Source organism: Podarcis cretensis, assembly GCF_951804945.1.
Source record: "Podarcis cretensis genome assembly, chromosome: 16".
In the NCBI taxonomy this organism is placed as follows: Eukaryota; Metazoa; Chordata; class Lepidosauria; order Squamata; family Lacertidae; genus Podarcis; species Podarcis cretensis.
Genome location: NC_137186.1, coordinates 40,085,391 through 40,107,390, shown reverse-complemented (window position 1 = coordinate 40,107,390; position 22,000 = coordinate 40,085,391). Strand labels below are relative to the sequence as shown.

The following is a 22,000-nucleotide window of genomic DNA, read 5'->3' as shown; positions in this document are numbered from 1 at the left end:
AATTGTGTATATAAATAAAGGGGCCTCAGTCCGCTTGTCCAGCTGCCTGCTCATTGCCAGGTGCCACAAGCGAATCCATGACAGGCAGATGCCCAGTCTCTGCTTAGATACCTCCGGCACAGGTGGAGAAAAAGTGTGAAGAAAAGGGGCCCCATGCAGTGTAGAGAAGGGGTTCCCAAATTGTGGGAATGATGGATGGGGCCGATATAAGCTTTATTCCAAAACATGTGGAGGGTACCACATTTTCAGAGGCTGCACCAGAGAGCCACTCCCAGTCAGAGTAGACCAGAACTTTCTAAACTGTTTCGCCACATGTTAGTGTGTCGGCTGCAGTGTGTAGGTGTGTCATGTGAATGCTCTTATAAGGGGTTCGTTTAGCTAGTAAAACTGAATTATTGTGTCTCAAAACGATGCATGTCTGAAAAGAGTGTCACCAACACGAAATGTTTGGAAAGCTCTTGAGTAGACTCATCTGGGCTAAAGAAACAAACAGCCTGACCTGGTATAATGTAGGTTTACTGATTACTGCCTGAACATTCTTCCTTATCTTCAGAAGAAAAAGGAGCAGAGAGAAGAAGCAGCAGCAGCAGAAGAAGAAATTGGAGGAAATAGCTTTATTCTTGGCCCTTTTGACTAGCAATGCATTTGAAAGTGTACCTAGTGGCCTCTGAAGAAGGTGAAACTTGTGGTTCTCTAGATGTGGTTGGACCCCAACTCCTATCAGCTCCAGACAGCCTGGCTAAGGGTCAGGGACAAGGGGAGTTGCAGTCCTGCAACATGTGGAGAGCTGTAGGTTACCCCCAGGTGGCCTCACCCAAAAGAGCTCCCCATTCTGGCTCCACTCCATTTCCAACTAGTGTGGGCTTGCAACTGAAGTTCAGCACTAACACACACACACACAAACACAGAGGAACTGAGCAGACGACTGCAGCCTCAACAGGACTGATCCCACTGAAGAGCAAACCGGCTTCAGTCCAACTGCTTCCACATAGAATCAGACTAGAAAGGAGCTGAAAGCAACAGCGCACCTCTTATAATACAGAAGCTCCTCTTGCAGCAGAAAAACTTTAGATTTCAGTTCGTTTCTCTCATGCAAAACATCTCGCAGCTCTTGCAAAGTAAACCTTGGACGGTTGGGATCCTTCAAATCCATGGCTATCTTCTCAGATTCTGAGATGTATTCATCATTGTTTGGTTCTTCGGCCTGGGAGGAACAAGCAAAAAACCCTACATTAATACATGGCTTGGGTCTTGCTTACAAGTCGCTTTGACTGCATCGTGTGTTTTTTCATAAGTAACCTAGGGCAAGCGTTTAATCTTAAAAGCAAACAGCCAAGGCTGAAAAAGGAGGCGGCCAATTATGACGGTTCTGGCTGAAGAGAGCGTGTGGCAATGTCATCTCTCTGCCAGGGTCTATTGTACTCAGAGAAAGCTGGGAAGAGCTCTAAGGAGAGAAAAGAGACAACATCACCATAAACCAACAGACTATAGAACAGCAGAAGAAAGCAACCATTCCTTTGTGCATAAACAGACCTGGCGCCTGGCTGTGGAAAACTGGGTACAGAAGCCAAATCTTCCCCACCATCCGAATGAACAAAAAGCCAGTCAGATGATAATGATAATTTAAATTATTAATTATGGCTTATTGGTGCATTTATTAATATTTATTATTCATAATAAATGTCATATTTCTTTATATAACAATTTTTTTATATTGCTTAATCAACAGAAACCTCCAAGCATTTAAAATAAAGCAGTACAAACTATATACTGGATAAGCAAATACTGTACCCAGAAAGTATAGACTATATAATCCGCTTTTCATAGAACTGTAGCGTTGGAAGGGACCACGAGAGTTATATAGTTCAAACCCCTGCAATGCAGGCATCATTTTGCCCAATGTGGGGCTTGAACCCACAAATCTGAGATTAACAGTTTTATACTCTATCAACTGAACTATCCCAGCCCAGAATAGCAGTCACAAGACATTTAAAATATCCATTTCACAACAATCCTAAAATACTATTTTTTTTATAATGATATTTATTCAGAGTTTAAAAGTTACAAAAAGAAAAAAGAACATTACAAAATACAAAAAGAAGAATACAACAACAACAGAAAAAGGAAAATAAAATGAAAATGAAAATGAAAAATACATTCACTTAAAAAATAAAAAGAACTGATTAAACCTTTACATAACTTTCTTCCTTTACTTATTTCCTTGACCTCCCCTCACCTCCCAATTTTGTATTCTAGTTCAAATCGTTATTTCAGCAAATCCTTCCAACCTTATTTTCATTTAAGTAATTTAATTTATTATATTATAATTTAACGTCCTCTCTTTCATCAAGTTCATCAACTCATTTTTACTTAGTCCTTTATTAGACTATTTTAATCTTATCTTTCTATAATAAGATAAATCTTAAAACTTAAAACTTAAATCTTGTCCATATCAACTTCTCATAACGATAACATTCTTTCATAATTCTTTAAACATTTTTACTAAGGCCAAATGATTTCATTCCAACATTTTTCTAACGTTCATCAATTTTATAAAACAGCTCTAATAGTAAGAAAAGGAAATACAAACAAGTCCAATCTTCATCCAACGTCCCTTCCTCCTGGTTCTGGGTTTTGTCAGTCCTTATTGTCTCGTCGATCCAGCTCATTAACCTGGCAACCTTATATCCGAGGCCCTCAAGTCTCTTCCTTGTCCCTTCCGCAGCTCTTCTTCATATTCGTAGCTATATTTTCCCTTGTCTCCTTCTCGTGATAACTCCAGCTTGACAATATTTTTAGCCCTTCTCGATAGATCAGCCCCTTTTCCATATTCAACACTAAATTCCATATGGTATTTAACAGCATATTTCAAAAGCCCTCCAAGGTTAAGAGCCCCCACAATCCCAAACATCTCACGGCCCATTGCCATATTTGGAAAGTCCAGACATCCCAGCATAGGGGGGTCGATCCAGCCCCCCATTTCCAAGCCAAACCAAACATTTTCTTTCCAAATCTGGCTTTTCCCCAGTTCATTTGTCAAGTCTGAAAACTCATATTCCTGTTGGGCCTGTTCTGTCAAAACACACTCCTGATTTAATTCCTGAGTGGGCTCCGCATATTTTCCCACTGCCTGTTCAAAGTTTCCCACTGCTTGTTCCAAATTTCTAACCGAAGTCGCCATCCCATTCACCTTTTCATGTAGTTGTTCCAGTAGGGCATTTGTTTTGTAAAAGGCACGCAACAAGGTTTCTGAATACATTGTCCTGCAAGGTCAAATGACTGTTCCCACGATTGTAATCTGTAACAGCTGCCAGCTCCCTGGAGTTAGATACAGTTTCACCGTCTCCCTCTAAGGGGAAAACTTCTGTTTGTTCTCGCAACAAAGTTTCCCCTTTTAAAATATTTTGTCAAAATTTATTCCTTTGAAATGCAAAAAGGAACAATGGAATCACTATGTTTCTCTTCTTTTCACTGTCTGTCAAAAACACTTATTTCTGGTCAATGAACTTCAAACGTCGGTCCTGACACCCCCGCTCCAGTATCAGGACGGAGGAAAGTTACTTTACTTTAAGATCACCTTAAACAGTCTAAAAATGGTCCTCCCCCTTCTTCTGCTGTCAAAGGGAGGTTTCACAATTATAAATGATGGAATCCAGTCCTTTAAAAACGATTTTCTTAGCTCTAGTTTATATTGTCTTTGCTTTATTCTGTTTACAACAGAACGGAAGGCTGACTCCCTGTTTAGACCTTCCCGTTCCGTACCAAATAAAAGTAGGTATTTTAAAGTCCAATTCTTTTCTGCTCACTAATCTTTATTTGATGTCCAATTGTTCAAAATCTAAGTACTCATGGGTGCTTATTTTAGAGTCCAAATTGTCCCAGGAAAAAGGCAGCGCTCTCCAGCAACGGCTATGCGGCTTCGCTCCACTGAAATAGCAGTTGACAGCACCGCGCCACTTCCCCCTCTTCACTTCGGAGCCCGTTAGTGGGTTCCTTAGCAGGTGGGGGGGCGCTAAAGGTGCCCGCCGAGTCCCATGGTCACAGGCTTCATCCGCCTGTGATTTTTGAAAGGGTCCCCGCTTCGCCGTAGTGGAAAAGACCCGTTTCCCGCGGAGCTATTCCCTCCAGTTCAGAGGGAGTCCGCCATTGCCAGTGGCGCCACTCCGGAAGTCTCACAACAATCCTAAAATACTAAAAGCCAGCACAACACATATACACCTAAACAATACCTAGCACACGCAAACCAATCTGTAACACCAAACCAGAAACCAAAACCTGCAATCTGTCAAGGAAAACAGAAAAGGATGCCCATTCTACTCCTCAGCTTGGGAGAGATTCAAATTATCTCTATGTGTTAAAAGAATTCTAAGGTCTCAAATATAGAAGAAATATTTATAAATGCACACATATCTAAATATATAAACTGTTAAGTTGTGGGTGAACATATCAGACGACACAGCGATTCTCCAAACATCTCTTGTTTATTCACAGGCCAGAACTGAACTGAAGGGTTCAGCCAGCCTGCTTATATAGAGCTCCAGTACCACGTAACTGTAACAACTTTCTGTAATTACCCAATCACTGAACGTCACTTTTGATCCCTTATTTGCATATGTGGACCTGAACTATCTACAGTATCCCCCAGCTGGCCCAAGGTGAGAACTTCAGTACATAACATAAACCTGTGTCTGAAATAGTATAGGAGAGCAATCCTGAAGCAATTTTGACTCTCCCAATGACCTCAAATATTGCTCTGAAGTAAAGGAAACAAATGAGGAAAGCTTTCCCGTTGTCTTTTTGCTTACAAATTCTTCAGGAACTAAAGTATTAAACCATCACAAAAGAATGCCCAGGCTGCCCAGGCAATGCAATCAGCGACTATTATCAGGTATCCGGACAGACAGGATTTCTACTGTAGACTGCCTCCTATGATGTACCTATGTATGATGATGTTGGGGTGGACTTTGGCTAAGGGGGTTGGGCAATGTCAAAAGTCTTTAAAGGTTCCTGCACACTTTTGTCCAGGGTCTCTCCCTCCTTGGAAGGAGGGGAGGAAACTCTGTTGCAACAGAAAAATTAATGTCTGCCTTGCTTTCCCCTGGATTCTGCCACCATCCATTCTTCTCTGACCGATCATGGACTTGGGGGACTCAGAGTCCCATGGGGAGTTGCGCAGCAAAAGTCAAACCCCGATTTTTTCATCAGTTGCATGTTCACATTCTGTTTGGGGAAACAAATCTCACATTTCTTTCTTCTTCCTTGGCGCACAGTGTAAAGTATTTTATTTTAAAAGCTATATACAGAGCCAGATTTAGAAGCAGACAACCCAGACGCCAACTGCCTGAGGCACCAGGCTCTGGAGTGCAGTACAGTAGTGTCTGAGAGAGGGCATTTATTTAGCAACTCTTCTCTTAACTGCTGAAATAAATACAAACAGCACAAACAGTTCAGGTCCACTTGTAAAGCTGGCAACCCTCAAGCTATACAGAGAGTTTGTATTAATGCTAGTTTTTGTTTTGTTTTGTTAATTTGCAGGAAAAAGGCACAGCTCAGCAGTTCAAGCATCTGATCTGCATGCAAAAGCTCCTAGCTTCAACCCCCAAGAGATCCAGGTATGACTTGCAGAGAGCCCTGCCTGAAATGCTGAAGAACTGGGGGCAATCTAAACAGCACTGACCAAGATCAGGATAGTCCGGCCCATGAGACCTCATTTCTCTTTACAGACAGTTTTTCCGGGTCATGTGGCCGGCATGACTAAGCTGCTTCTGGCTTCGCCAGAGCAGCACACGGAAACGCCATTTACCTTCTTGCCGGAGTGGTACCTATTAATCTATTTGCCCTTTTTGGCGTGCTTTTGAACTGCTAGGTTGGCAGGAGCAGAGACTGAGCAACGGGAGCTCACCCCGTCACGGGGATTTGAACTGCCAACCTTTTGATCAGCGAGCCCAAACTGGAACGTGTCCAGAGGAGGGCAACCAAAATGGTCAAAGGCCTGGAAAAGATGTCTTATGAGGAACGGCTAAGGGAGCTGGGCATGTTTAGCCTGGAGAAGAGGAGGTTAAGGGGTGATATGATAGCCATGTTCAAATATATAAAAGGATGTCACATAGAGGAGGGAGAAAGGTTGTTTTCTGCTGCTCCAGAGAAGCGGACACGGAGCAATGGATCCAAACTACAAGAAAGAAGATTCCACCTAAACATTAGGAAGAACTTCCTGACAGTAAGAGCTGTTTGACAGTGGAATTTGCTGCCAAGGAGTGTGGTGGAGTCTCCTTCTTTGGAGGTCTTTAAGCAGAGGCTTGACAACCATATGTCAGGAGTGCTCTGATGGTGTTTCCTGCTTGGCAGGGGGTTGGACTCGATGGCCCTTGTGGTCTCTTCCAACTCTATGATTCTATGATTCTATGAGCCCAAGGCTCAGTGGTTTAGACCACAGAGCCACCCACGTCCCTCAATAGTTTATATTAAATAATATTAAATATACTATAAACACTAATTTATGATACGGAACACGCCACTGTGGGTTGTGAATGTGCATCCTGCACGGATCACGTTTGCAACGCGAGCGTCCACTGTATATAAAAAAGAGCAAGTACTTTTAAAGCAGATGCAGAGGCCAAGCCAGAACTGAGATTGTGGAGGAGGAGGAGGAAGTGGACAATCAGGATCACAATCTGAACTGGTTGTAAGTAAGAAGGCAGTTCACCCTAATGGGCCACCCTTCACTGGAAGATAGAGCGGTTAGAGTGTCAGGACAGAACAGGACCCAGGTTCAAATCCCTACTCAACCATGAAGCTGATTGGATGGCATTGCGCCACTCACTGCCTCTCAGCCTAACCTCCCTCACAGGGTAGTTGTGGGGATTAAAAGAGGAAGGGGGAAGAACTATGTGCACCATCTTAAGCTGCTTGGATAACAGGTGGGATATACGGTAAACACAATATATAAATCATCTAACTACTATAGTGTCCTGCTTGACCTACAGCTCCCTCACTTGAGATTTTAGTGGGAATTGGTTACATTTTTAAATCTCACCTCGGGAACTTTGAGAGTTAGAAACCTTTTAAAAATATAATAAAAAGAGAAGGGATGTTGCAGTTAATGCCTAGTACCAGATTTTAAATACTGTACACCAGAGCTTTCTGATGTGTGTGTCAAGACACATTAGGGTGTCAGCTGCAGTGTGTAGGTGTGTCATGTGAATGCTCTTCTAAGGGGTTAGTTTAGCTAGTAAAACTGAATTACTGTGTCTCAAAATGATGCATGTCTAAAAAGTGTGTCACCAACATGAAAAGTTTGGAAAGTTTCGCTGTACACTGTGTGGTTTTAGTTAAAGAATCATGTAACCAACCACTCCAGCTCTGTTAGCAATGTAATATTTCCTTCCAAAGTCACTTTTTCTGCAAAGCCACTTTATTTTGGAAAAAAGTTTCACATTCTAAGCTCCCCTCAGGTATAAAATAATGAACCTCCTGAGTTATTAGGGGGAGTAGGAGGACAGAATCCAGTGCTTGGGGTTACATATGATACCTTAAGAAGTCTTTTGTTTTTAAAAAGATGTATGTGGGCTGTTTCTTTTAAAATACCAAGCTCCTAGTCCTCACTATTATGCTAACAACTTCCCTTGCACTCATTCTCATACATCTCCTACCTCCTTGTTAGGAAAGTAAATAGAAACATTTGCATACATGAAAACACAAACAGAATTATGTATTAATATTTAAATTTGTTCTGCACCCACAATTTGAATATCCATTGAGGGATTAGTACTGGGAGCCCCTTCATGGCATTTACTTCTGCTTCACTGTCAGCTTTTGAGCCTCGGCCATAAACACGAGAGGCAGACAATAGTTCTCATAGCAGTGTAGAAGGTCAAATGTTTCAGATGAATCATGCATTAAAGAAACTAAAATTGCACTGCAATGGTGTGTGGGGGGGGAGGGAACATTGGATATGATACTGGCTCATGGGACACAATCTTAAAATAGATCCCAGAGTCACTCCTGCATTTCATCCACCCCTCCAAAATAAAAATCAATTAGCTGTTCAAGTGAAATGTTAAGAATTCAAACTATTTTGACTACAGCCCTGCCGAAGGCCTGGGGAACCTGCAGTTTTCCAGATGTTGCTGGACCACAAATCCCATCACACCTCACCACTGGTCATGCTGCTCAGGGCTGATGGGAGCTGCAATCCAACAACATCTGGAGAGCCACAGGTTCTCCACCCCTGCCCTCCAGGATCAGATAAAAAGGTCTACCCCCAGCTGCCAGCTTCTCACTGTGGCAAAAAGAATGTCTCCAGGAAGCCCCCCCAGGAGGACATACAGACAATAGCCCTTGCCACTGTCCCCCACCCAGCCCCAACAACAGACATTAGAAAATATGAAGTGTGATTTTGGGAGATACATCTATCCACTGTGAGTTTGCCACACCTATTTGCCTACTCAGAGCTGAGCTGCCGCCACCCCCACCCCCGAGTTCAAAGGGATTTACTGAGGGTAATTACAGGTTTAATTACACATTATATGAAGGAGAGAAGAAACATTGTGGTTCATCTGCAGCAGCACAACCAGATGCCTTCATCTGCCCCAGCTGCAACAAAACAGGGGGCCTTCTGTATTGGTTTCTATAGCCACAGCGGACGCTGCCACCTTCCAACAGTTTAACTTCACCCCCAAAGGCGCCCTCCCCTCCACTGTCTCCCAAGACAGACAGATGCCAACAATTAGGGAAACCAGGACGATTGAAGTGGTATGAAACCAACACACACGCAAATACATCATACTTATGTTTATATATACACTGTATAATATTATACATGTTTCATGGAGACAGAAGCAGGGCTTACCTGGATTTCTTCTCCGTTTTGACTCGGCTCTCCCTGCAGTTTTTCTCGGAGCTTTCCGAGCTCAGCCCTCAGGGCTCCCATCTCTTGTTCCTTGGTCTGCAGATAGGCCTCCAACTCGACTTTCTGCTCAATCAGAGCTTTCCCCTGAGCCTCCACAACCGTGATTCTGTGGCGAAGGTCGTGGTTGATTTTCATTAACCTGTTTTGCTGCTGCTGAAGCTGTGAGAGAAAAGAAAGGAGGGCGCTGATAAGCCGCTGCAATTATGGCCCCATCTACACTATACAATATAGAGCAGTATCGTTTATTTTAAGCAGTTGTTGCTTCGCCCAAATAATCCTTGGGAAGTGTTAAGAGTGCTGGGACGTGTTAGGAGACCCCTATTCCTTTCACTAGGGACGCGGGTGGTGCTGTGGGTTAAACCACAGTGCCTAGGACTTGCCAATCAGAAGGTTGGCGGTTCGAATCCCCACGACGGGGTGAGTTCCTGTTGCTCGGTCCCAGCTCCTGCCAACCTAGCAGTTTGAAAGCACGTCAAAGTACAAGTAGATGATTGGACCCTTTCTGAGCTCGAAGCATGGGTACCCCCAACAAAAATTTAAAATTCGGTTTTGTAATTTGGAACTAGTGTGATTTGATTGGTTTGTTAATAAAAATTATTTTTTTAAAAAAAGTACAAGTAGATAAACCTTTACCTATTCCTTTCACAGAGCTACAATTTCCAGAGTGGTGTAACAATCCCTTTTGCCAGGAAACTGAGAATTTTAGCTTTACTTTAATTTAGTACTCCCACATCCCTCCCTGCCCTCAGTTCAGGAAAGCAAAAAACATTAGCAGACGCATTCTAGCCAAGGAGGGTGCAGTGCAGAGCTGGTCAAGGGGTTGGGTCAGAGGAGAAGATGTATGGGCTTCAAGGGTCAGACAAAGAGGCCTGGAGGACCGCATTCTGCCCCTGGGGCTCAGTTTCTCCATCCCTTTGGACACAGGAGCACCATTATCTACTAATAGTCAGGGATAAGCTGGCCTCTCTGAATTTGCTACATATCAAAATAAATGGATTTAGATATTGGGACCTTTAAAAAAGTTACTTGGCAGTGCTTTGGCATTTATCCCTAAAGGGATGAAACAGACTTACAGCTTCTACATCCTCATTTTTAAGACCAAGTTCACGGTCCTTTGCTCTGATTTCATCCCTTTGTTTATCAACTACTTCCTTCAGTTTTTTCATCACTTGCCTTTCCCTTTCAGACATTCCTGGAAAAAAAAGAGAGAGTGATAGGAAGCTCCAATTGCAATACAGCTCCTGTTAAGTAAACATAATTGGTTGTTTACCTTACATACCTAAGGTAAACATTTATTTTTTTTCCTGGCAGGGCTCCTGCACTTTTTATCAACTACATGACAGGCAGAAATTCATCAGGTTAGGGCCATCCAATAAGGCAGGGATGGGAAACCCTTGGCCCTCCAGATGTTGACGAACACTAACCCTCATCAGCCTCAGCTAGTTTGGTCAATGGTGAGAGATGAAGTGAGCTGTAGCTAAGCAGCATCTGGAGGACAGCCAATGTTGTGCCCTCCGGATGATATTGACTACAACTCCCATCAGCCTCATGCAGCATGGAGGTCAGGGATGATGGGAGTTGTAGTCCCATCATACCTACTATTCATTCAACCTTTATTTACATATTTTAGACAACAAAACCATAAGAGAAAAAAACCATCAAACATTGGCAATCCCAATATATTAAACACATAAAAAGTATAAAAGACTCAGTAGCCACCATTAAGTAAAATTAAGTAGTTTTAAATTTGACTTTAAAAATCTTGGCTACTAGCCATGGCTAATCTGCCTCCATAGAGGCGGCGATGCTTCTGAATACCAGTTGCTTGAAACCACAGGAGGGGAGAAGAGGGCTCTTGGGCCTGAATCCTGCTTGCTAGTTTCCCATAAGCATCTGGTTGGCCATTGTGAGAACAGGACATAAGGCCAGATGGGCCACTGGTCTGGTCCAGCAGCCTTTTCTCATGTTCTTAAGGGGGAATGGCATGGAGTAGGAAACTATCATAGCTGTTGGTACCCTGAACAGAAGCACTCCACACTGCAACATCTGCCTGCAGGTCCCATGTGTAGCAGTACCTCTCTTCCATTACTAAGCTTATTTGCTTCTCAGCCAATATTAACGACTACAGGGATTTGTAGATGCCTTCCAAACTGACTACCTAGTTTTTAAAAAGTGTTAAAGCTTAGAAAAATAACCCTAAGGGCATAGTTTAAGCCTTAAGCATTAAGAATCAATCTCTATTTTAAGTTCTCTGCATTGCAAGATTTTCTTAATTTTGTTCCTCCATTCCCATTTTGGTTTCTGTTGGGGGGAGGGGGGCGCATATGCATAATCAGACTCCCAGTACCTTCCTAAAATTTCCAAGCAACAAGCTGAATCATATCCTGAACCCAAACTAGGGATGTCTCTACAGAAAAATAAGCCTCACCACTGAGATTGTTTCTTGCTCTCTGCAGCACTACTGTGTAAAGTCTGTGGTGGACCTTAAGGACTCTCTAAGCAGGTGACTCCACCCCCCACATCAAAAGGATGCTCAGAAAGCACCTGTGGTAATGCAGAGCTCTCAAGGCAAGTAGCCTCTCCAATTCTGGAAGCTGCATTACTTGCTAAGCTTCTGGTGTGGCTCCTGCTAAATTCTGCTAAGGATGCATATTTTGCTGCCTAGGAAAAGATCAGAAACCTGCTGGCTTTGATCAGATTTACTCATTTATTCTTGGCACTAGATTAAAATGTTCCCACCCCCACACACATCTGAGCATTAATTTTTTACTTGCAATAATTATTATTGTGTGTATGTAGGTATGTTTTGTGTATACACATCCCTTTTGGGGCTATATGTGGTAGGGGATGGAGAGATCGCTTTTATGGTCTGATTGCTTCAAATTGTGCTTTGCTCGCACGCTCTCTCGCTCTCTCACACGCACACTTATTTGTAAGCCATTTTAAAACACTTATTTAAAGCAACTAATAAGTACTATTTAGTATGTAACCCTAATTAATTCTAAATGTTGATTCAGCACAGGTGTACACAATGGCATTGTGATCATTGCTGCTCTGCCCCTGATCCTAGACTCATTTGTTTAGCAGTAAATACCATAGGCTTACAATTTGTTTCCAAGGAAGGGTGTGCTGTGGGACTGCTTATAGCTCGGTGGCCTGCTTCTGTGCATTTTTATTCAGAAGCCAGCCCCATTGAGTCGAGTGAAGTGGACTCTTCAGAACAGTAGCCTTTCATTTCACTCCCTTTCCTAATTGTGGTTGGTAACCAATGGATTGAATTTTCACCTCTTCGTACAAAAAATATGTCCAGGGCAGCTTACAGATCAATAAGAAACAAGACATTCCCTGCCCTCAGGCTTCCTAATCTAACAAGACATGACAGAAAAGGAAATGGGTGGGGAAGTAAGAGGAAAAAAGCAAACTCAGGCATCAGCTGCAAGTTCTTTTAAAATAGTCCAAGATGGAGAAATAGTCTAAGATGTATGGGACGCGGGTGGCGCTGTGGGTAAAACCTCAGCGCCTAGGACTTGCCGATCGTCAGGTCGGCGGTTCGAATCCCCGCGGCGGGGTGCGCTCCCGTTGCTCAGTCCCAGCACCTGCCAACCTAGCAGTTCGAAAGCACCCCCGGGTGCAAGTAGATAAAAAGGGACCGCTTATTAGCAGGAAGGTAAACGGCGTTTCCGTGTGCTGCGCTGGCTCACCAGATGCAGCTTGTCACGCTGGCCACGTGACCTGGAAGTGTCTGCGGACAGCGCTGGCCCTCGGCCTCTTAAGTGAGATGGGCGCACAACCCTAGAGTCGGACACGACTGGCCCGTACGGGTAGGGGTACCTTTACTTTACCTTTAAGATGGAGAAAAGCCGTATTTTAGTGGTGGAGTGCAACATTTGCAGGGATGCAGATGGCGCTGTGGGTTAAACCACAGAGCCTAGGACTTGCCGATCAGAAGATCGGCTGTTCGAATCCCTGCGATGGGATGAGCTCCCGTTGCTCGGTCCCTGCTCCTGCCAACCTAGCAGTTTGAAAGCACGTCAAAGTGCAAGTAGATAAATAGGTACCGCTCTGGCGGGAAAGTAAACGGCATTTCCATGCACTGCTCTGGTTCTGCTCTAATAAAGCGAGATGAGCGCCACAACCCCAGAGACGTCCCTTTACATTTACTTACATCTGCATGGAGAAGGCCCCAGGTTCATTCCCCAGCATTTCTAGGCAAGGCTGAGAAAGACCCCTGGCCTGATTTCCTGGAAAGCTGCTGTCTGTCACTGTAGGTAGAGCCTGGTTCACACATAATCCTTATCTATGAGTTGTCCCACAGAGAATCAAATAAACCATGGCTTGTTCCTTCAAAGTTTGTTTTGTTTTCCAGATGCCCTTGCTTTTTACCTTCGCAGTTTGGCCAACCCATCCCAGGCATTCACCAGACAAACCATGGTTATTGGGTTAGCATACTTAAAAGCAAACCAAGGTTTGTAAGCCACCAACAAACCATAGTGTTGGATTGTAGTTTGTTGGCAGCAAACACAACATAAACTGGTGGGCTGGTTTTATGCATAATGTAGAGCCAAGGCATAGTTTAATAAACAACAATGTATAGGATTGCAGCTTAAATGTTCTGAGACATTTCATGGACTGATGACACAGTTCTCAGCATGGCTACCTACAAATATGCCCTATTGAATTCAGTGGGTCTTACTCTCAGGTAAGTGGGGATAGGCTTGCAGCTTGCCTCAAAGATTGAGAACAAAGGTTCATGACTCCATCAACCCCAGCTAGCATGCCTAGTGGACCAGAATTGATGGGATCCTAGTGGATCAGAATTGACATTGTGCTCTTATGAGAGCTTGCTTCCTCAGGCCAATGGCACCACTAGTCCAGCATCGTGTTCTCACGTAGCCCAACCAGATGCCTATGGGAACCCCCAAGCGGGACCTGAGCGCAACAGCCCTCTCCCTCTCCTGTGTTTCCCAGCAACTGGTGTTCAGAAATATTACTGCCTCCAACCTTGGCGGCACAGCACTGTCATCAAGGCTAGCAGCCATTGATAGCCTTGCTATCCATAAATCTGCCTAATTTCTTTTACAGCTGTCCACACTGGTAACCATCACTGTCTCCTGTGGGAGGGAGTTCCATAGTTTAACTATGCACTGTGTGACTTCCTTTTCTCTGTCCTGAATCTTCCAACATTCAGCTTCACCGAAAGTCCATGACTTCTTGTGTTTTGAGAGAGGGAGAAAAACTTTCCTCTGTCTACCTTCTCTGTGCCATGCATCATTCAATACTCTTCTATCACACTGCCTCTCGCTCACTTTTTCTCCAAATCCCAAATACTGCAACTTTTCCTCGAAGGGAGTCTCTCTCCATCCCCTTGATCATTTTGGGGGTTGTTTTCTGACCCTTTCCCAACAATACCCCTTGTGGGGCGAGGTGCCCCAAACAGTACACAGTACCCCAAATGCAGCTGCACTTGTTACCCAACAGCACCGGGGGAGGGGAGTACAGTGGTACCTCAGGTTACAGACGCTTCAGGTTACATACGCTTCAGGTTACAGACTCCACTAACCCAGAAATAGTACCTTGGGGTAAGAACTTTGCTTCAGGATGAGAACAGAAATCATGCTCAAGCAGCGCAGCGGCAGCGGGAGGCCCCACTAGCTAAAGTGGTACCTCAGGTTAAGAACAATTTCAGGTTAAGAATGGACCTCCGGAACGAATTAAGTTCTTAACCAGAGGTACCATTGTACAGGTTCCACCCCACCTGGGCAAAGTGGCTGTTCTCTGGGAGAGATGCAATAACAAGGGCAGCAAGTAAGGGGACAACCTGTGGCTGCTGTGGAAGTTCTGTTCTGCTCCTCTGCTGACCTAGATCCTGACAAAGCAGGTGCTGCACCCACTGCATCCCAAGAAGATTCTTTCATATAAAAATAGTTTTATGTGAAACATGACGCTGGTAGCTCAGTTCTGTGGGTGCCATGCAAAAGATCTGATGGTGCATGACTAATTCCACCAGGGCAAGCTGCACAGGATTCTGCAGGTTTGTCTAGGATTTGTTTACCAAGGGGATGTCATGGAGGTAAGACAGGAGCCATCACCCTCATTTCATGTTTCAGCCCACACCTCTACTATATATTTTGGAAATTTGTTTCGTCTCTTGCTGTGTGTTTAGACACCCTTAATTTATCATAACCAAATTTTGCATGAGGGTTCCTGAAATCAAGAAGCAAGTTTTCATTTATATTTGGATATGATTGGATGTTGCTTTGAATCAAGAGGGCAGACTGAACCTTTCAAAACTTCACTGATTTTAACAACTTATTTCAAAACTGCGGGGGGTGGGTTGTTTCTTAAAATTCCTGAGCAACACTGGCTATCAGGCTGCTAGTATTTAATATTGGAATCATCCTGGAAACTTTTATTTTTCAAAGCTACTAATGATTAAAATATAATAATAATTTTCACCCAGTGAATTTGGCTGGCAGTAGATACAGCACTCAGCAAAAACAAGCTGTACTTTACACAACACAGAGATAATTTATGGCTGGACTGGGAACTGTGCAGCCCTGTAATGTTGTTGGACTACAACTTCCAACTATTAGCTCTGCTGACTAAGGGACAGATGGGAGTTGTGGCCCTTTGGATGTTGTTAGGCTTCAAGTTTCTCAGTCCTGATTTACAGAATTTGCTGCCACAAAGGCTGGTGGCACCACTTGCCTTCATGGCTTCAAGAGACCAATTGGTGGAACGGTGGTATAGAAATGTAAACAAACTAATAAAAAAGGACTTGGGCTCCTCCTCCTCAAATCTATCAATTCTCAGCAATGCAATGGAACCTCTGTGGTTGGTGAATAGTGAATAGTGCTTGCTGAGGCACACCAGGAAAAGGAGGGCTGTTGCTTCCATGTCCTGCTTGTGGACTTCTCTGAATTAAGAATTTGACTGGCCACTGTGGGGAGCAGGATGTTGAACCTCAATGGACCTTTGGTCTGATCCAGCCGGCTCTTTTAAAATTCTCTCTCCTCAACAGCACCCAAATTTCTAGACAACAAAGGCACTTGTTATAAACCCGAGGTGGGGAACCTGTAGCTCTCCAGATGTTGCTGGATTAAAACTCCCATAATCCCTGACTATTGACCATGCTGGGTGGGATGAATGAGTGTCAGAATCCAACAACATCTAGAGGGCTACAAGCCACCCTGGTATAATTAAGTGGCCAATACTAGCCCCACATGCCAAGAGCTCAAATCCCTTTGATTCCCCACCCATTTAATTGACTATCTGACCTGAGTGCATTTAATTACTATAGTTATTACAGGTGATATACAAGGAACTGCAACAAAAGCCATTATTTTCCCATGTACTTCGCTCCTGTGCACCTGAGGTTCTGCACAGTATCCTCTGCCAGCTGAGGTTCAGCAGGTGAGCAAAAAAGAAGCGCATTTTCAGTTGTGGTGCCCATATGCCTCAGCCAGAATAGCCAATGGTCAGGGATAATGGGAGTCCAGTACCATGTGGAATGACATATGTCCCCCATTCTGGTTTAAAGGTGGTGAAAGTCAAAACCAGGCCTTTGAACCGGTCCAGGAAACCAAAAGGAAGCCAGTGAACTTGTCATACAACCGGAGTCATGTGCTCCATACAGACTTATGTCAGTACTTTTTGCCTGACTGCTGCCAACTCCTATACTTTCCCAAACAGTTTCTTACTGAGTTTCAGGTCAAATGAACCCAATTCTGTCATCGAGAATCTCTGCCTACCCCACTTGCCTTCATGCTTCTGGAACTCTTCTTCCAAAAAGTTGACGTCCTTGTGGGAGAGGTTGGTCATCAGCTGCTTATTCTCTTCCTGAAGCTGGGCGATTTGGGTGAGGAGATCTTGAGCTTCCCCTCTCCAAACATCTTCCACCAGCTCCAGCTCCTAGAGGGTGAGATTGCATATCATCACTTTCAGGTCCCGGACGGTCAAATGTCTCCCGTTCAATGGAAGGGCCAGATCTTGCTGGTTATAGCATCTTTCCATGCAGAAGGTTCCAGTTTCAAAGCCCTGCATGTCCAGGTAGGCCTGGCAAAGACTGCCTGTCTAAAACTCTGGAGAAATGCTTCCAGACAGTGTAGCCACCACCACCCATATTATTGGATTACAACTCCCATCAGCCTCAGTTTTCAGGGCTGAAAGTGAGGAATGTTGGAAGCTATAGACCAAGATCCTCTGGAGGGTCACAGGTTCTCCACCTTGGTGTAGACAATACTAGGGTTGATGGACCAATGGTATAAGGCCGCTTCTTACATTCCTATTCTCATATCTCATACAGGGGATCTTGGAGGCATGTGAATCAGCAAATTTTCCTGAGGCTCAACAGATCTGGCTTTGGTCAATGGCTGAAGACACCACCTCCAAGCTCTGATGTACATTGCCTTTAGTTCCACGACAGAATAAAGATAAGGCATAAATGCAATAAATAAATATGAAAGTTTAAGGAACACAATAGGACCTTAGATGCCTTATGCCAGATCAGATTGCTGGTCCATCTAGCTCACTAAACTGGTGGAAGCTGCGTCCTTCCAGATCAGCCTCCCCTGACCTAGTGCCCTCCAGATGTTTTGGACTACAGCTCCCATCAGCCACAGTCAGTATGACTAGCAGTCAGGAATGATGGAAGTTGTAGTCCAAAGTGTCTGGAGGGTAGCAGGTTGCTCCAGATCTTGTTGGACTCCATCAGCCCCAGCCATCATGACCAATGGCCAGAGGTGATAGACCACCTGTAGACCAACAACAGGCTATCCATACCCTACCAGCACTGACTAGTATCAGACTTTTGCAGTTTTAGACAGGAGTCTTTCGCACTTCCACATGGAGATGCCAGAAACTGGACTTGCAACTTCTCCCTGCAAGGCAGCTGCTCTGCTGCTGAGCTATGGAGCTATTTCTTTTTCTGAAGACCCTGGTCTGCGCCTGCAGAGTAAACTGACAACCAAGGCTGAGATCCCAGCTCCAGAGGGAGGCGTGGAGTGCTTTGTTAAGGAGAAAACCAGAGAAAGACGCTTGGTGGGGCCTCAGGAAAGGTTTGGGAGAACATATGTTTGCCAGCATTCTTCTCAGCTCTTGCTCCTGCGACTGAAGTCAGCGTGGAGAACCTCTGGTTCTCCAGATGTTGCCCAGCTCCAACTCCCATCAACCCCAGCCAGAATGGCTCAGGAATTAGGAGAGTAGCAGGCCAGCAACATATTGAGGGCTGCAAGCTTTACCAAGCAGCTTGATACATAGACCTCATCGGATGTTGATGTTTACCTCTTTGCTATGAAAAAGCTTTCTTGGTAGATCTCCACTGCTCTTTAAGGCACAAGGACATGCCATCTTCTGGTAAGCTGGCAACCACACTTGGCAAGCCTAATCTGGCTGCTTTCCCACAATGCAATATGATCAGAGAATGTTGGTTTGCTACTAGTTTACGTTTGTATTACTGTCACCTTCCTTAACCCATTTCATCTATTATTATTATTATTATTATTATTATTATTATTATTATTATTATATATTAAATTTGTATACCACCATCCGTAGATGAAGGCAGTTCACAGCATAAAAATACAAGACAAAAACACAAAATGCATATTAAAAACAAGAACAAACCAATAACCCCCTCCCCAGCTTTTGTTGCAGGAGGAGGTCTTAGTTATTGCTCCTCTAGCCATGCTCCCTTCCCTTCCCACCCCTCTCTTCTGTTATTGCTTTAAAACCTGCTGAGCAGGAAGGAATTTTAAAGCACTTTTTGCAGTGCCAGTAGCAAACAAAGCCCATGAGGAAACACACCAGCAGGCAGCGGATTGGGGAGACCCATCTTTCTCTCCCCCCCCCCCCAGCCGCTTCTCCATTCTGAGATTGAAAGCAACACACAAGGGAGGAACTGAGAGGCTGGATTAAGGAGGGAGGGATGCCTGGTGCAGTTCCCAAAATAGGACACCCACCCCACCAAATGCATTAAATAAGGTACCATAAAATTAAGTCATGTGGGTTCTTAAAGACATCCAAATGGATCATGGCATAAGCTTTGATGGGCTATGAAAAAATATTCTGATCATGTGCAGTTTCAAAACTCTCAGCAAAACGCAAACACATTTTGCCAACCTTGATAAACAAAAATAACTGAGCATGTGTAGTTTTACATTTAACACTCACATAACTCATTGATGTTTTCACTCACTCCCTGCCTTGGGCCAGGCACCAACTCTCAGCCTAACCCACCTTACATGTCTGTTGTGAGGATAAAGGACGACCTGGTGTAATTGCCCCAATGCAATATGGCCATAGTCACAGCACATGCTAACCACAGACAAAGCTTTGCTTAAAACAGATGTGGGGAACCCGTGCCCCTTCCAGATTCTGTTGGTCTCTACCTCTCATCATCCAGCACAGCCAATAATCAGCAGCGTTTGGTGCTGTAGTCCCCAAAACATCTGGAGGGCCATAAATTCTCCAGGGCTGGCTTGAAATAATTACCCAGAAGGCTTAGGGTTCCCCATCCTCTCATTCTTTGCTCTTTCATTGAATGGAAAGTGATCTGGATGAGAAATTTCCCTGGAAGGGTGGCAGCTCTGAGATTATCTTGGGGCTGCAGTTGTTACCCAAAGCTATACACCCCAATATTTGGAATCAATGAATTCCAGAGAATTACAATTACACAGTGCCTCTCCGCAACAGTTACCTCCATCCACCAGAGTTGACAGCCCAGCTATTGTTGCACATTTTATTCTGGGCAGACAGAGGAAGAAGTGAGTCAAAGGCCTGTGATCTTTTTAGTGGCTGATGACTCTATTTTAGCCTCTCGTTTACCACTTTAATGCACAACCAAATCGGAGGCTGATGTCAGCTCAGAGCATAATTCCAGGAGAACTGAATGGGTACAGTGGATAAATTAATACTGCCTAGTTCCCATCCCATATCCTTTCTTATCTCTTCCATCTCTTTTTCCTTCTTCCTAGGGCTCTAACATAGCCCAACCTCAGCTTGCAGAACCTGAAAGCCCCAGAACTTGTATTTGAAGCCAGGGATCAACTCTAGAGCATGTAAAAAGTAGGACTCGTAAGAAAAACAACTTGAGTGCCTCTAGGCAAGTGCAGAGTACAGAGCTAGGCTGATGGATGCTTAGAATGCTAAACTAAGCCTGGGGAGACCCAAGTTTAAATCTCCACTCAGCCATGAGGCTCGCCCATCACTATTTTTCAGTCTGTCCTTCCTGACAAGATCATTGTGAGGATAAAATGAGGAGAAACATATATGTGCCTAGAGTTCCTCAAGAGAAAGGTGGGATATAAATGTAATTAATAAAAATAGTAAGAATCTGTTTCATCACCAAATAACCTCTTTTCTGGTTAGAATCAAGTGGGATAGGAATTCTGCCTCAATGAGTGCCAGGAGCACCTTAATTTCTAAGACTGCAACTATATCCCCACTTAATTACAAGAGTTCATCTCATTGGGTACTTTAGAGTAAACACGCATAGGCTCAGGCTAGTAAATTTGGGCAAAGTGAATCCCTTTTTATTTTAAATCTGGGCTGCAAATTGTTTTATGCTGCCTCTATGCAAATAGGGATTTCCAATACATTTTTATTGTTCATTGCTGGTTTTAAATAATACTTGTGTGTTTCATATTTTTGTTTGTAAGCCACCCAGGCAATATTTATTGATGAATACCTAATCAATGATGTGCTAAGTGGTTCTGAGGCAGAAGTTTATCTGGAAGCTTGTAACCTGAATGATATCCAGATACGTTTGGTTGGTTGTTTTAAAGATTTATATCCCACTTTTCAGTAGAATGATGCTCAACTGTATGAGTCAATGGTGATTGAATGGCATTCTGCCCATGTTCAGAGACTTGCCTCATGTCAGACATATTATTCCACAGCAGGAGAGGGAGACCTTTTTTCAGCCTGAGGTCCATATTTGCTTCTGGACAACCTTTTTGAGGGCCACATATGTTGCCTTTGTATAGCACTGAAAGCTAGGTTCTACACACACTAATCTCTATCCACCACCCTGGTAAGCAAAAGCCATTGTCAGCGTTAAAGGACACTTTCCAGCTAGGCAAAACTATTTGGAGGGCAAAATAGGGTCCTGGGGGGAGGGAGAGAGTTGTTGAGAGAGAGTTCTGGGGGCCTGGCAGAGAGGCCTGAGGGGCCACATTTCCTCCACCCCTCTTTAGGAGTAAACCCCATTCTTGGAAAGAGTTACAGGTAAGGGAGGGGCTCCAAGGCTTCCTCGGGGCTTGGCGACTTTCCCCCGTTTGCTTTGGGGTCTGCACGGATTCCACCCACTTCCGTGTAGAGGATCCTCAATCCTACGACCCCCTTTTCCCGCGAGTAAACCCCAACGATCCCAGCAGAACTGAAATTCTGAGTAAAGAGCAGAAAAGAAAAGCGAGCCCGGGCACCCGAGGGGGATGCCGCGAAGTCCTCCGGCCAGAGTTTCGGAAGCAGCCTCGAGGACCGTGCACGGGGAAGAAGGGCTGCCTTGCCCTGAAACCGAGCCAGCCCGCCCGCCCCCCCCCCCGCCCGATCCCGCCGGCGGCCGACCTTCTGGTGCTTCCTCTCCTTCTCGATGCGATCCACCCTCTCGAGGCGGAGGCGGTCGAGCTCCAGGCGCAGCTCCTCCATCTCGGGGTTGATGTGGTTGCGGCTGACGAGCAGCTCCAGGATCTCCAGCACGCGCACCACTTTGGGCATCAGGCGCCCGATGGCCTCGCAGCCGTGCTGGTCGATGAGCCGCTCGAACTCCTGGCCCACCGCCGACGCGATGTCGTACACGTCCATCACGGTCAGCTCGGCCACGTTCTTCTCCAGCGCCGGCGAGCCCAGGCCGGAGACGCCGTCCATGGCTGCGCCTGCCGCCGCCGCCGCCGCTGCCCGCTTCCCCGGCCCAGGCTCCCTCCCAGGCGGCGGCAGCAGCAGCAGCCAGCCAGCCTGCCTCGCGGGGCACCGGAGCGGCCTTTCCCGAGGGCCAGGGAGCCGAGCCCGCGGGCCGCGCAACTTGCAAACTTCTCTGGCTTCGCGCCGCGGCTCAACTTAGCTAGAGGCAGCAGCAGCAGCAGCAGCTCGTCG

The 22,000-nt window shown here is 45.0% G+C and overlaps 1 protein-coding gene across 2 annotated transcripts in view; it reads right to left on the bottom strand.

The window, feature by feature from the left end:
• RILPL1 (Rab interacting lysosomal protein like 1) overlaps nt 1-22,000 on the bottom strand; it is a 31,849-nt gene extending 9,849 nt beyond the window's left edge. Inside the window, exons 1-5 of one of the 2 annotated variants that reach the window (XM_079956949.1) lie at nt 21,476-22,000; nt 16,672-16,822; nt 9,985-10,103; nt 8,852-9,070; nt 1,029-1,204 (exon numbers count right to left, since the gene is read on the bottom strand). In XM_079956949.1, coding sequence (XP_079813075.1) covers nt 1,029-1,204; nt 8,852-9,070; nt 9,985-10,103; nt 16,672-16,822; nt 21,476-21,775 — 965 coding nt within the window. In that variant the 5' untranslated portion in view covers nt 21,776-22,000. The remainder of the gene's footprint in view (nt 1-1,028; nt 1,205-8,851; nt 9,071-9,984; nt 10,104-16,671; nt 16,823-21,475) is intronic. The other variant, XM_079956948.1, reaches the window with a different exon arrangement.